This window comes from Anastrepha ludens, chromosome 3 (assembly GCF_028408465.1).
Source record: "Anastrepha ludens isolate Willacy chromosome 3, idAnaLude1.1, whole genome shotgun sequence".
Classification (NCBI taxonomy): domain Eukaryota; kingdom Metazoa; phylum Arthropoda; class Insecta; order Diptera; family Tephritidae; genus Anastrepha; species Anastrepha ludens.
In genome coordinates, this window is record NC_071499.1 from 5,256,009 (window position 1) to 5,268,483 (window position 12,475).

Here is a 12,475-nt window from a genome sequence, read left to right on the forward strand (position 1 = left end):
TTTATTGCAGGAAAGTCCGTCTGGTTAACCTAAGAAAAATATTAATGAGAACAAATTAATTTTTGGATATTGATATTTAAAATTTTATAATTTACTTTCATCCATAATAAGGGATCAACATCTTGTTGGCTTAAGGGCCTTTCCAAATACTGCCTCTTCGCAATGATAGCATCCGATCGCGTGTTTCTAGCCATGGAACGGGCTTTGTTCCCAATGTAGTCGAAAAGCGGGTCCTTATTTGTTGAGATGGGTTCCACATTTGTGTCATTTGAACTATCTTTGTTCATTAAAGCCGTCAACTCGTTTTCGAAACAATGTGCAGCTTGTTCGGCATTTGACATATGTTGAAACCCAATCTTTTTAAATCGGGGATCTAAAATTGTCGCCATTCTCGTCGCAGTTTTTTTTTCATATGGCGATAAACGTTTTACGATTGAATCTAATAAAACAGTGACCATTTTTTGTCCAACTTCAGTGTGCACATCCGAAGAAATAGTATGCGTTTTACGAATAAGTACATCTGTCAAGGGAATTATAAGCGAAATCGTAGCATATTTCCCACCAGATATTCTTTTGCTAACTTCTTCAAATACTGTAAGAATTTTTTCCATGTCCTTCAAAACATCAATTTCCTCCGCTTGAAATGGGAGTGGTGCATTGGATGTAGACAATAGTACTACTGCAATTTCATCATGGGTCGCCAGTATTCGTTGAATCATATAAAAGAAACTATTCCATCTAGTTGGAGTTTCTTGTAAAAGTGAATACCCAAACTTTTCTTGCGCCATATTAAACTTTTCATTAGCAATAGTGCTTTTTTTGAAAAATTTTACAATTACTTTACATTTTGAAATTATTGCCATTGTTTTTTCGTCATCGTCGAAATTTAGACCGTCTTGAACAACCAAATTTAACGTGTGAGCAAAGCAGGGAATGTTACGAATCTTTAACAGCTCGCAAGCTTTGATCATGGAGCTGGCATTGTCCGTGACAATACACTCAGTTTTGTCAAACAAACCCCAAGAATTTAAAACTTCTTGCAAAGTATTCGCAATATTTTGAGCTGAATGGTTCGTGGCATCCAATAGCTTTCTTGTTGCCAATGAAGCTGTTTTAAGAGTGAACTCATGAATAAAGTGGCTAGTCACTGTTAAAAAACTTATGTTGGCACGTGACGACCATATGTCACACGTAACAGCAACACTAGAAACTTCTTCTAGAATGGTTGAAAGCTTTGCCGAAGTTTTTTTAAATAAATCCATCATCAGCACACTTTGTAAATGACGGCGACTTGGCAGCTTGTACCTGGCATCCATAATTTTGCTGTACTTGATGAATCCACGATCCTCTACTATGCTATACGGTTGTACGTCCAAGGCAACCATCTCCGCTAAAGTTTTATCAATAATTTTTTTTCGCGATGAGTTGGAATCGTACAGGACAGAGTTTTTAATGTATGAATCTAAAGATCTCATACTTGATCGGCAGCTGCTGCTGGTGGATAATATGCTGTCGCCCTGATCTCCATAATTAGCGGAGTTCCTTTCATCGTCCCTTAAACTAGGATGAAACCGTTTCAGGTGATCCCGCAAGTTGGACGTATTTCCGCTTGTCTTGTACTCCTTTTCACAATTTAAGCACTTCGCAAATTTTTTATCATCTGATCTTTTAAAGTAATTCCACACATCAGATATTTTTGTTTTCTTTTTCAATTTATGGCTAGATGTTGTAGCCGCAGAGCTCTTTTCCGATTCCGATGAGCTGCAATCGCATGTTTCTTTCGAATTGCGGCGTTTGCCTATTATAAAACACACATATTAATAGTTGCTTTGAAATTGCTTCAACTACTCTTATTTTTCTTACCCATTTGGAGAAAGTGATCCATTTCTTTAAAATTATGTTTTTGTTTTGTAATTGAAAGCAAGAAAATTTTTCACCAGCCAAGCGACGCCACTTTTTCAAAACGCGGAATTTATTTCACAACTATTGGTGACACTTTCGAGGCACTATCGATACACTATCGGTACTGCATGACCATCGATAGTGAGTCGACTCGATAGTGCTCAACCATCGATAGTGTCGATAGTGCCATCGATAGTTTCCCACCTCTAGTCAGAACTAGACACTGCTTGGTCTTCTTGAATGCTCGTAGAAAATAGACGAACCAAGTAGTTTTCGGCTTCTTTTATCAATTCTGTTTTAGAACAGGTGTGGAAAAATTCAGATTTGTCTGTCAGAGCTGTTAACTGGATCGTGTAAATATTTAAAGGCCGATAACAAACGGCTAGATCTACGAGCTGTTAAGTTTTTTTTTAGGCTGGATAAGAATTCATTGCCCAATTCGGTGTGTTGATTCTCCAATTTTGTGAACAAAAATTTGAGAATAGAATCCGCAGCAAGTAAGTTCACATTTTGGCGACTAAGTGCTTCTACAGCAACACGTATAGGTTTAAGAGCATTTATGATATCCTCGCAATACTTTTCTTCTGCGTCAGTAGTGGCCATAAAATTTAAATTAAGAGTGTCGAGCGCCTTACGAACATGCTTGCTGATGCAAATGTATCTGGCCAGCATAGTTTTCAGGCTATTCCTACGTGTTTTACAATCCAACAGCAAGAAAAGCTCTTTCTTCTCGACCTCTTTAACATAATTCTGCAAGATGGCATTCCGTACAGGCGAGATCTTGAATTTCAAAACTATCTTGCGAACCTTTTTTACGATTTCAAATGCAGACTTTATAGTGACCGTCTTGTCAGCAACAAACACGATATTGTCGTCCTCGCTTTCGGAAGCGTTTTCCGCATTAATGTCGGAAAATGAAGTACTGGCTGCATTGTTTTCATTTTCATCGGAGCCTCTATCATCCGAATCGTCTCCATCGCTTACGTCACTATCGTATATCCTGTTTGCGACTTTTCGTTTCTGGTACATTACCTCCATGACCGCCAAATGTATGCCGTGATTGTAGCAAATCTGTTGATGCGCTGGTGATAGTCTCCCAAATTTGATCATGACACTGGCACCATCACTTGTAATAGCCACGATGTCGGACTGTAGTTTTATATTGAAGTCTGAAAGCTTTGCATTTACGAGCTCATATACTTTTTCAGCGGGACATGATTCCTGAATGCGAACCAGGCCAAGGTTGTCAGATTGTCCATCGTCATAATATATATGGATGTTCATGTAACGTCGGTTTCGCACGCTTGTCCACTCGTCGATGCTCAAGCTGAACTTACGCTGTGCAGATTTAAAATTTTCAATTTTGATCTTCAAATCGCTTTTTACTTTCGTGCAGTACTTCATAACCAAACCCAGAACAGCTTTGTGACACTTTGGAAGATGAAATCCTAAGCGGCTGATACTATTACGAATGAACTCACTTTTTGTTATCGCGTTTATTGGAATTCCATCTTTTGCAGCCAATTTTGCAACAATTTGTTCAAGCGATTCAGGCGAGGAAGAAGTATTGAAAAAGTTATGAAGAGTTCGGGTCTTCTTGGCTGGTGGCTGTTCTTTTGGAGCCTCATGTTCCCTTCGCTTCATGTTGTGTATCCTCCCCATGCGACGGTGAAGTCCAGATGTTGACGATGACTTGCATTTAATGATTTTATTGCATTTCAAACATGTTGCTTCGTCGTCAAATCGCTTGAAAAGCTGCCACACTTGGTCGTATTCGTATTCTGAACTCATGATTTTTTATGCTAAAAATTTAAAATCTGTTTTAAATTTTGTTTTTTAAAGGAAGTAACTAACCGGTACTCACAGTCAACGATACGTCGATTCAAAACTTAAAAATAAGTAATATTTGGACCACACCCTAAAACAAAAAAAAAACAAACAAACAAACAAATGGAACAGTTATACTGTTGTGGCTTTTCGCATAGCAATTGAAACTATGGTGTGAATTGTATGTGATTCTGCGAAACAGTATGTAGTGTGCGATTCTTTGTAACATAATGGCCGTTACAGTTTGGTGTTTCCAGGTATTAATCATATGTATGTGTATTCTTTTACTTTTGAAAGAATTGTTTTTTCTCTTAATATTTGACAACAAAAAATATAAAAAAAAATGGATTTCTCGAGAAATCTTGAAACATTCTCGAGATTCGGGATTTCCTGAAATGCTAAAAATTTCAATTCTCGAGATTCGGGATGGAAAAATATCGAGAATTTCTCGAGAATTCCCGTCGGGAAATTCCCGAAACCCAACTCTAACTACGCTTAAGGTGGTCCATTCTGAAGGTCCAATTTTCAATCACTCGTTCGAGCATTTCGACTGGTATGTCGTGAATAACACGCGTAATGTTGGCTTCCAGAGCTTCAATCGTAGCTGGTTTATCAGCATAGACCTTGGACTTCACGAATCCCCAAAGAAAAAAGTCCAAAGGTGTGATATCACAAGATCTTGGTGGCCAACTCACAGGTCCTAAACGTGAAATCAGCTGCTCTCCGAAATGACTTCTCAATAAAGTCATTGTTTCACGAGCTGTATGGCAAGTGGCTCCGTCACATTTGTCACAGAACGCTGATTTTCATAATACAGTTGAACAATTTGTAGACGTTGTTGCGGTGTGAGTCTTTCCATGATGAAATGCCAAATTCTGTTCAACAAATCCACGTTGACAGTTTGCCACAACTCGCGCGACTAACGAGTCCGAGGGTTCCGTAAGCAAAAAAAATTACTTTTATTTATCAGTCCATTTTACAAAATGAATCCAACCTGTTCTAGAGCCCAGTAAAAACTGAAGCTAAAGTTACAAATGTAATACTTATAAGCTAAAATATTATTTAGAAGTTCAGCTGACGTCTGTTGAAATAAGTATTGCAAAAAAAATAATAATTTATTAAATTGTTATTATTGCGGAAATATTGTTAAGTGAAAAAAAAAACAGTTTGTCAAACTTTGCAGTTTATTGACATTTGAGAATTATTTGTGAAAAAAAAAACAGTTTGTCGAACTTTGCAGTTTATTGACATTTGAGTTCATTAAATTGCTACTATTGCGAAATATTGTTAAATGTTGAAAATGCAGTTTGTTGACATTAAATTGCTACTATTGCGAAATATTGTTAAATAAAGAAAATGCAGTTTGTTGACATTTGGGTTCATTAAATTATTGTTCCCAATTAATGGGTAGGGAGTGTGTTGAGTTATTGGAATGGGTAGTTGACGTAACTCCTCCCCCCTTTGACTGAAAACTCTCCTGAGTTTTTCTAGTTATCTCTATTTCGTTATGTTTTGATTTTTTATATATGTAAAATATGACTACTGTACCTAGGGCTATTAAACTGAATGTCAACGCTAGGCTATTAAAAATGTAGTTTAGTTTTTTGTGAAATCTGATTTCTTCGATCTTTTGAATGTTTTCGATCTGATTCGATACTAATTCATCAAACGTTAGCTGAGATGTAATATTATTTAAATTAAAATTATTATTTATTAAAAAGTGTTGTTCAAACTTATCTTCAGAATTATAATACACTTTTACTAGAATTATAATACATTACTTTTCTTATATCTTTAGGTATTTGTATTATAAAAATTATTTTATTTTCTTTATAATGTCCTGCACTTAATCTTGTATTTTGCATTTTGTAGAGATCGATGTTGTAACGAATTATTTCTTCACTTGTTAATACATTATTATTCATAGTATTTGTCTTTGTGGCTACAAGATTATTTTGTATGTGTTCAATATTGTCTAGCAGAATTTTAATTTTTAGCAATATATCCAGATATAGGAGCTTATTTTCTAATTCTTTGTCATTCTTGGATATTTGATTTAATTTTGAGGTAATCTGCGTTCTGTCACTTTCTATTGCGTCTTTTAGTTTTGAAATTGTTTTGTTAAATACATGGTTTATCTCTATGTTTCCGTTAAGGGTTTTTATTATTGCATGATTGTTGTTGTCAATTGCTAGTAAATGTCTTTCTATTTCTGTCCTGTCAAAATCGTCCATTGTGCCATATAGCCATTTCATGCCTGTTCCAATAAAGTTTATTAGTCCTCTCGGATGTCTAGTAGGAATGATTGTCTTGAGTTTTGATTTTGCTTTTTCCAGTTCTGTATTAAGGAAGTGTCTGTCGTTGATATTTGCTATTACTTTTGTATTTTCTTCGAGTCCTTCTATGACATATTGAATTTCCTTGGGGTCAATGATGTGTAGAATAGTGTCGTAGTTGTAAGTTATGTCTGCGTCTTCTAGTGCTATTTCAGCGAAGCCATTTGTACTATTGATGTTTTCGACAACTAATGTGGTGTTGTTTACAGTGAAGAGCGTCATTATTATGGTTATTAGCAGTGTCATGTGTACCTGAAAATTTAGTAGTCCTTTTTATGTTAGTTGGGTGAATATTTGATAAATTCGTTTTTTTGTATCTAGGTTCTTGTTTATGTCGAACAGCCTTATAGTTTTTCACGTACCCTTCCTGATTTGTGTTTTGATATTCCTCCCTGTCAATATTCAACTTTGTAATTTTTCTCTCTTTTGTGGTCCGTAGTAAATTATAAATTTTGTTCTTTTCTATTTTTCCATTTGCTATATCTATTGGTCTTGTCTTGGTTACGGAATGGATGGATCTGTTGTACCATTCAGTACATTTGTATATTTTTTCCTGGACTGTTAAACTTGAATTTTCCATTTCTAACATTCGAAATCTTTCTGCTAAGGTGCTGTGAAACCTGTCGATATCCGCGTTTCCGGTATGAGAATTTGGCTTTGTAAAATGAATTTCCACTTGTTCTTGCCTAAGAAAATCTTTTACATTTGTTGAGTTGAATTCGTTGTCAGCTACTATGCGTTTCGGTTTTGAGGTGAGAGAGAAATATAAACGAAGTTTTTCTATAAGTGTTATACTGTTTCTGTCTTCTAAGTAAATAGTAGTAGCTTGTTTCGAAAATTTGTCTATGATGGTTAGAAAACTATGTTTCTTAATTACGTAAGTGTCCATGTGTATTATCTCATTCGTATCTGTGGGTGTTTCCGTTATAAAGAATTTCGGTTTATATGGTTTTCTGTCGTATTTACCTCTACAACAAATATCACAATTGTTAATATATTTTTGGATAAGTAGTTTCAAATTTTTAAAGTATATTGTATTTTTTAAACCCTGATAATTTTCATTTATCCCCGCATGTCCAGTTTCTTCTTTATGATATTTTTGAATATATCTGTAAGCTTCTTCCTCGTTTCTCATATCTTTAGCATGATATGAGCATCTGTAGAATTTTACACTACCATTAAATAATTCTATTAGCTTCTGTTGAACTATGTTGTAGTCTGAATCTGAAATTCCTGAATAAATTCCTACTTTCCCCGTTTTTATAAATCTTCTGAAAATGTCCGACATGAATCCACTCCTAATATCGTCTAGACTTACAAAAATTTTTCTTTTATTGTCAACTATTCTAATTTCTTCCGTCTTACTTTCTGTCAAGATTATTTGGGTATAAAAACGGTTAACGACTGAGTCTAATATGGGAAAATGATCGTTCAGTTCCTCTTCTTGAGAGTGAATAGTAGCGGTTGTACTTATATTGTCTAAGTCAATTTCCCTTGTATTTTCATCTACTGCACAAATTTCACCAGTATCTGCGTTAATCTTCCAAACTCACTAGCCACATGGTGTACTGGCAGGTACTCGCAAAATGCATCAAAGTCATTGTCATCAGATACATTTGACGAGTCATCGACATTTGAGTTGTTATTGTCGGAATTATAATAGTTATCCCAAGGTTATACTGAGAAAATCGGCTAGAGTATTCTCCTTGCCTTTGATATACCCGATGTTAATATCGTATTCACCAAGTTTGAGTAACCAACGTTGAAGCCTAGGATTTATGTCTTTTCCTTTATATTTTGTTTGTAGCCATTTTAGTGGTTGGTGGTCTGTCATAAGGTCAAAGTTTCTTCCATATATGTATGGCCTGAAGTAATTTACTCCCCAAACGATAGCCAACAACTCCTTTTCTGTTGTTGAGTATCTTCTTTCGTGTTCATTTAGGGTTCTACTTGCGTAACTGATAGGATGATTATCCTGTGTTATTACTGCGCCTATTGCGAATTCGCTGGCATCTGTTGCTAATTTAAATTTCCGTTTAAAATCTGGGTATTTAAGGATGGGTGTATCGATTAGTAGTCTCTTAAGTTTGTAGAATGCATCCGTATATTGAGGGTCATTTTTATTAATCTTGGTATTCTTTTTTAAATATTTTGTCAAACCATGGGCAATTTTAGCATAGTCTTTTATGAATTTTCTATAATATCCTGTTATACCTAGGAATGATTTTATCTGTTTCTGATTTTCTGGAAGTTTTAGTTTTTGGATAGCCCCGATTTTGTTCGGATTAGGTTTGATTCCTTCAGTGGTAAGAATGTGTCCTAGATATTCGGTAGATTTTGCGAAAAAATTGCACTTATCAACTCGAATCTTAAGATTATGTTTTCTAAGAGCATTGAAAATTTTCTGTATACTATCCTTATGTTCTTGTATTGTGCTACTGAAAATTAGAATATCGTCAAGATATACAACACATATTTTGTTGATATACTCCCTTAGTACTGAATTAATCAATCTTTGAAAAGTAGCAGGAGCGTTTTTTAGTCCAAAAGGCATACGAACGAATTCATAATGACCTAATGGAGTAGAAAATGCTGTTTTCTTCCTATCTTCCTCTTTAATAAGGATTTGATGAAAGCCTTTGGCTAAGTCGAGAGTCGTGAAGTATTGTGCTCGACCAAGCTTTTCTAAAATTGTATCAATTGTAAATTGAGGGTACTTCCAGATATTTTAAATCCGGATGGCTCACGATTAAATTCTGATAGAAATAAAACGACTGGCTATTTTTACGATCCAAGCGGAAGTGACTTCCATTTTATTCTTTCTTCCATTTGTCATTTAGGGTTGCCTTATTTTACTTAATACTACATCTCTTCTTAGCATTACTCTACGTTTACATTATTGGGTGTATCTTATACTATGCCTACACTTACATTAACATACATTCCATCAATAGGCGACCTTAAGGGTTTTACAACTCGGCCAAACCTGATAAGTGATCGCCCTCGATCATTCGCGGTTCATCAAACTCAGAATAATCTCCTAGGGGATCACTTTCCAACTCTATGCATTCATCGGGTTGCTGAACCCACCTTTTTATGCGGTGAGCCTCGATAACCCCATCATACGGAAGCTGGGTGAGCTGACAACCGCCAATGTCGCGGACAACATACCTGTCGTTTCCTAAACTTTTGTGAATGACATAAGGACCTCGATATCGGGGTATAAATTTCTTGTTACTACCAGCCGTGGTGTCTACATTCCTTATGACCACATAATCACCTGGGATGTACTGGGTACTAGGGCTACCCTTTGAAGCCCGCTTAACGTCATACTCCTGCCTAGCTGTAATAGCCTTAGATGCTCTGTCTCGTATCTGGGTAAGATCTCGTTCGTAATCAGGACACAACATATCCTGAAAGTATTCGGTAAACTCATCCACTATTACTCCCCTTTGTTCCACGCCAAACAAGAGTCGACTGGGAGTATCCCTACAGGTACTGTGAATTGAGTTATTCATGGCATATTCCACCTCAAGTAATTTACTAACCCAGTCGTCATGCTTAATTTCATCCGTCAGTTTACCCAGCATCGTCTTTAGAACTCTATTTACTCTTTCTACCTGACCATTTGCCTGTGGAGAAGCTACCGCGACTTTTATATGACTTACATTTCGTTTCGTTAAAAATGAACTAAATTCTAAAGAGGTGAAACAGGTTCCTCGGTCAGTCACAATTCTCCTTGGTCTACTATAATAACTAAAGTACTTGTCAAGAGCATTAATAACTTCCTTAGCGCTTGTTGTATTACACGGATAAAGTTTTACGAATTTTGTGAAACCATCAACAACAACTAAAATGTGTTTACGTTTAGATCTAATCGATGGTAATGGTCCAAAATGATCCAAGTGGATCGTATCAAATGGCAAAGCAGTTTTGGAGATGGGATACAAAGTTCTTTCCTTATTCTGTGGGGGTGTGGCATACATTATGCACTTCAGACAATTTCTTACAAACCTTTCCACTTTTAATCTCATATTGGGAAACCAGTAGTACAATTTTAGCTTCTCATGTGTCTTTTCAGTTGCTAAATGACCCATTTTTTCATGTATCACGCGTATGACATTAGACTCCATCTCATGAGGTACGTATAGGGCCATCTTCCCGTCTTGATTTCTTTTGTAAACAACCCCGTCCATTAGATCATAGTCAGTGACATTTTCGCGTTCCAAACGGTCTCGTATAGTCTTAACATGGTTATCTCGCTCTTGTGCGACTTGTATTTGGAATTGGATATCATCCACATCTATGATTAAACCTATCTGTCTCCTGCTTAATGCATCGACGTGGCCCATCGCAGCACCTCGCTTATGTCTTATTTTATAATTAAAGTTCTCTAATTCAAGGGCCCACCTAGCTATTCTGGGATTAAGCTGCCTCCTATCAAGAGTTAAGGTTAGTGAGTTGCAATCAGTTACTATTGTGAAGGGAATACCCTCTAAGTAAGTCCTAAACCGTCTCAATGCATATATGATTGCTAGCGTCTCCAGCTCAAAACTGTGGTATTTTGATTCTGCACTTGTTGCTGTTTTGGAGAAATATGATATTGGGTGAAACCTTTCATCGTCCTGCCGCTGCAATAGCACTGCTCCAAAACCTATGCTGCTTGCATCACAATGCAATTCGGTTTCCCTTTTGGGACTATATATGGCCAAAACTGGGCTCCGCGTCAGCCTAAATTTTAACTCGTTAAATGCGTCAATACACTCCTGATCAAACTCGAATCGCGCGTCTCTCTTAAGCAAGTTCTGCAAAGGTTTGGCTATCTGGGAAAAGGAAGGTACAAATCGGCGGAAATAAGAAAACAGACCTATGCATGACTGCAGTTGTTTTGAGTTAGTAGGTATAGGGAAATTTTGTATACTCTTAATATGGGAGTTGTTCGGCAGTATTCCTGTCCTGGTTACTGAGTACCCCAGATATTCGATTTCGTCATATCCAAATTTACACTTTTCCAGATTGAGTTTTAGTGCGCGCAAGGTAAGTCTGGTTAATACGGTCTTCAGCAGGTCTACATGTTCGTCAAATGTTTCAGTAGCGATAATAATATCGTCCATATAAATAATAATTTTCCTATTATCAACCATATCTCGAAAGACATGATTGATAAATCGTTGGAATACCGCAGGTGCATTCTTCAGTCCGAATGGCATTTTCAGAAATTCAAACTGTCCATTTGGAGTCACAAAAGAAGTTAATGGTATGGATTCAGGGGCCATATGCACCTGATGGAAACCGCTTTTCAAGTCTAATACTGAAAAATGCCTTTTATTTTGTAAATATTCGATACAGTCATCAATCAGAGGTAACGGGTAATTATCCCTGATGGTAAGTTTGTTAAGGGCCCTATAGTCTATGCACATACGGATTTTACCGCTCTTCTTTTTCACTAATACTACGGCTGAGGCATACGGCGAGTCACTCGGTCTTATGATCCCCTCTTCACGAAGTTCCTCAATGATGGATTGCACTTGGCTGCGCTCCAAATATGACAATCGGCGGGGGGCGGAATGAAAAGGAACGTCAGTTGTCAAATGAATCTTCATCTCATATTTGTATGGTTCGGGCTTTATTTTTGACTTTAAATAATTATCATTAATAAGCTGCTTTAATTTATCACGACAGATTTTAGTCATGTTAGGACACACGTCAACATTACATTCGTCAGATGAAAAATCAATATGGAAAATGTCAGGTACGTCAACGGCAGTGAACTCACCCAAAGACAAGGAATCATTTAGAATGATTTTACTAGCATGGTTTCTTCCTAACTCATGCTGTTCCGCAACTGCGATAAATGCATTCGAGTCGGTTACAGAATTTAAGCTTTTTGGCTCCATAAGGGACCGTATTTGAAACAACTTATGCTTACTATATTTCTTCAGTGCCTTTGATAATTTAATGTTAAACAACCCCAGGAAGTCACGGCCCAAAATAATTGGCATAGTCATATTTCTATTGGAAATTACATTTAATTCAATTTCTTCAATTTTTCCACAGTATTTAACAAAAGTTTTTAAAACATAAAGTATTTCAATATATTTCCCACCAATGCCTTTGTATTTTTGAACTGGTCTCTTTACACATTCCTTTTGGACCCCTTTAGGAACCAGTGACTCCTGGATAAGGCTAGTCGGACTACCGGTATCAAATAAAGCCATTAAATCTATAACTAAAGGTTCAACATCGGTTTTTAATACTATACTTACATAATTAAATGCGCCAACCACGTCATGGTCTGTATCCACTTGTACGGCAGCAACTTCTCGGGGCTTCAAAACTTTTGGTGGGTTCGGGCAGGATCGGTGATCGTGCCCCATCTTCCAACATCGGAAACAGGCGTCATTTGGTCG

At 36.6% G+C, this 12,475-nt stretch overlaps 2 protein-coding genes across 3 annotated transcripts in view; one reads left to right on the forward strand and one right to left on the reverse strand.

Moving 5' to 3' along the window:
- LOC128856886 (poly(A) RNA polymerase gld-2 homolog B) overlaps positions 1 to 12,475 on the forward strand; it is a 132,821-nt gene that overhangs the window by 66,709 nt on the left and 53,637 nt on the right. For both annotated transcript variants that reach the window (XR_008453874.1, XR_008453875.1), the window contains exon 11: positions 6,674 to 6,817. The gene's annotated coding sequence lies outside the window, so the exon portion shown is untranslated. The remainder of the gene's footprint in view (positions 1 to 6,673; positions 6,818 to 12,475) is intronic.
- LOC128856422 (uncharacterized protein K02A2.6-like) lies at positions 9,035 to 10,417 on the reverse strand. The gene has a single exon (XM_054091722.1). It carries the CDS (start codon positions 10,415 to 10,417, stop codon positions 9,035 to 9,037), a length of 1,383 nt encoding a protein of 460 aa, XP_053947697.1.

What these genes read in the sequence shown, in the direction of transcription:
- LOC128856422 (XM_054091722.1), bottom strand. Translation starts at nt 10,417, where the DNA reads ATGGGCCACGTCGATGCATTAAGCAGGAGACAGATAGGTTTAATCATA.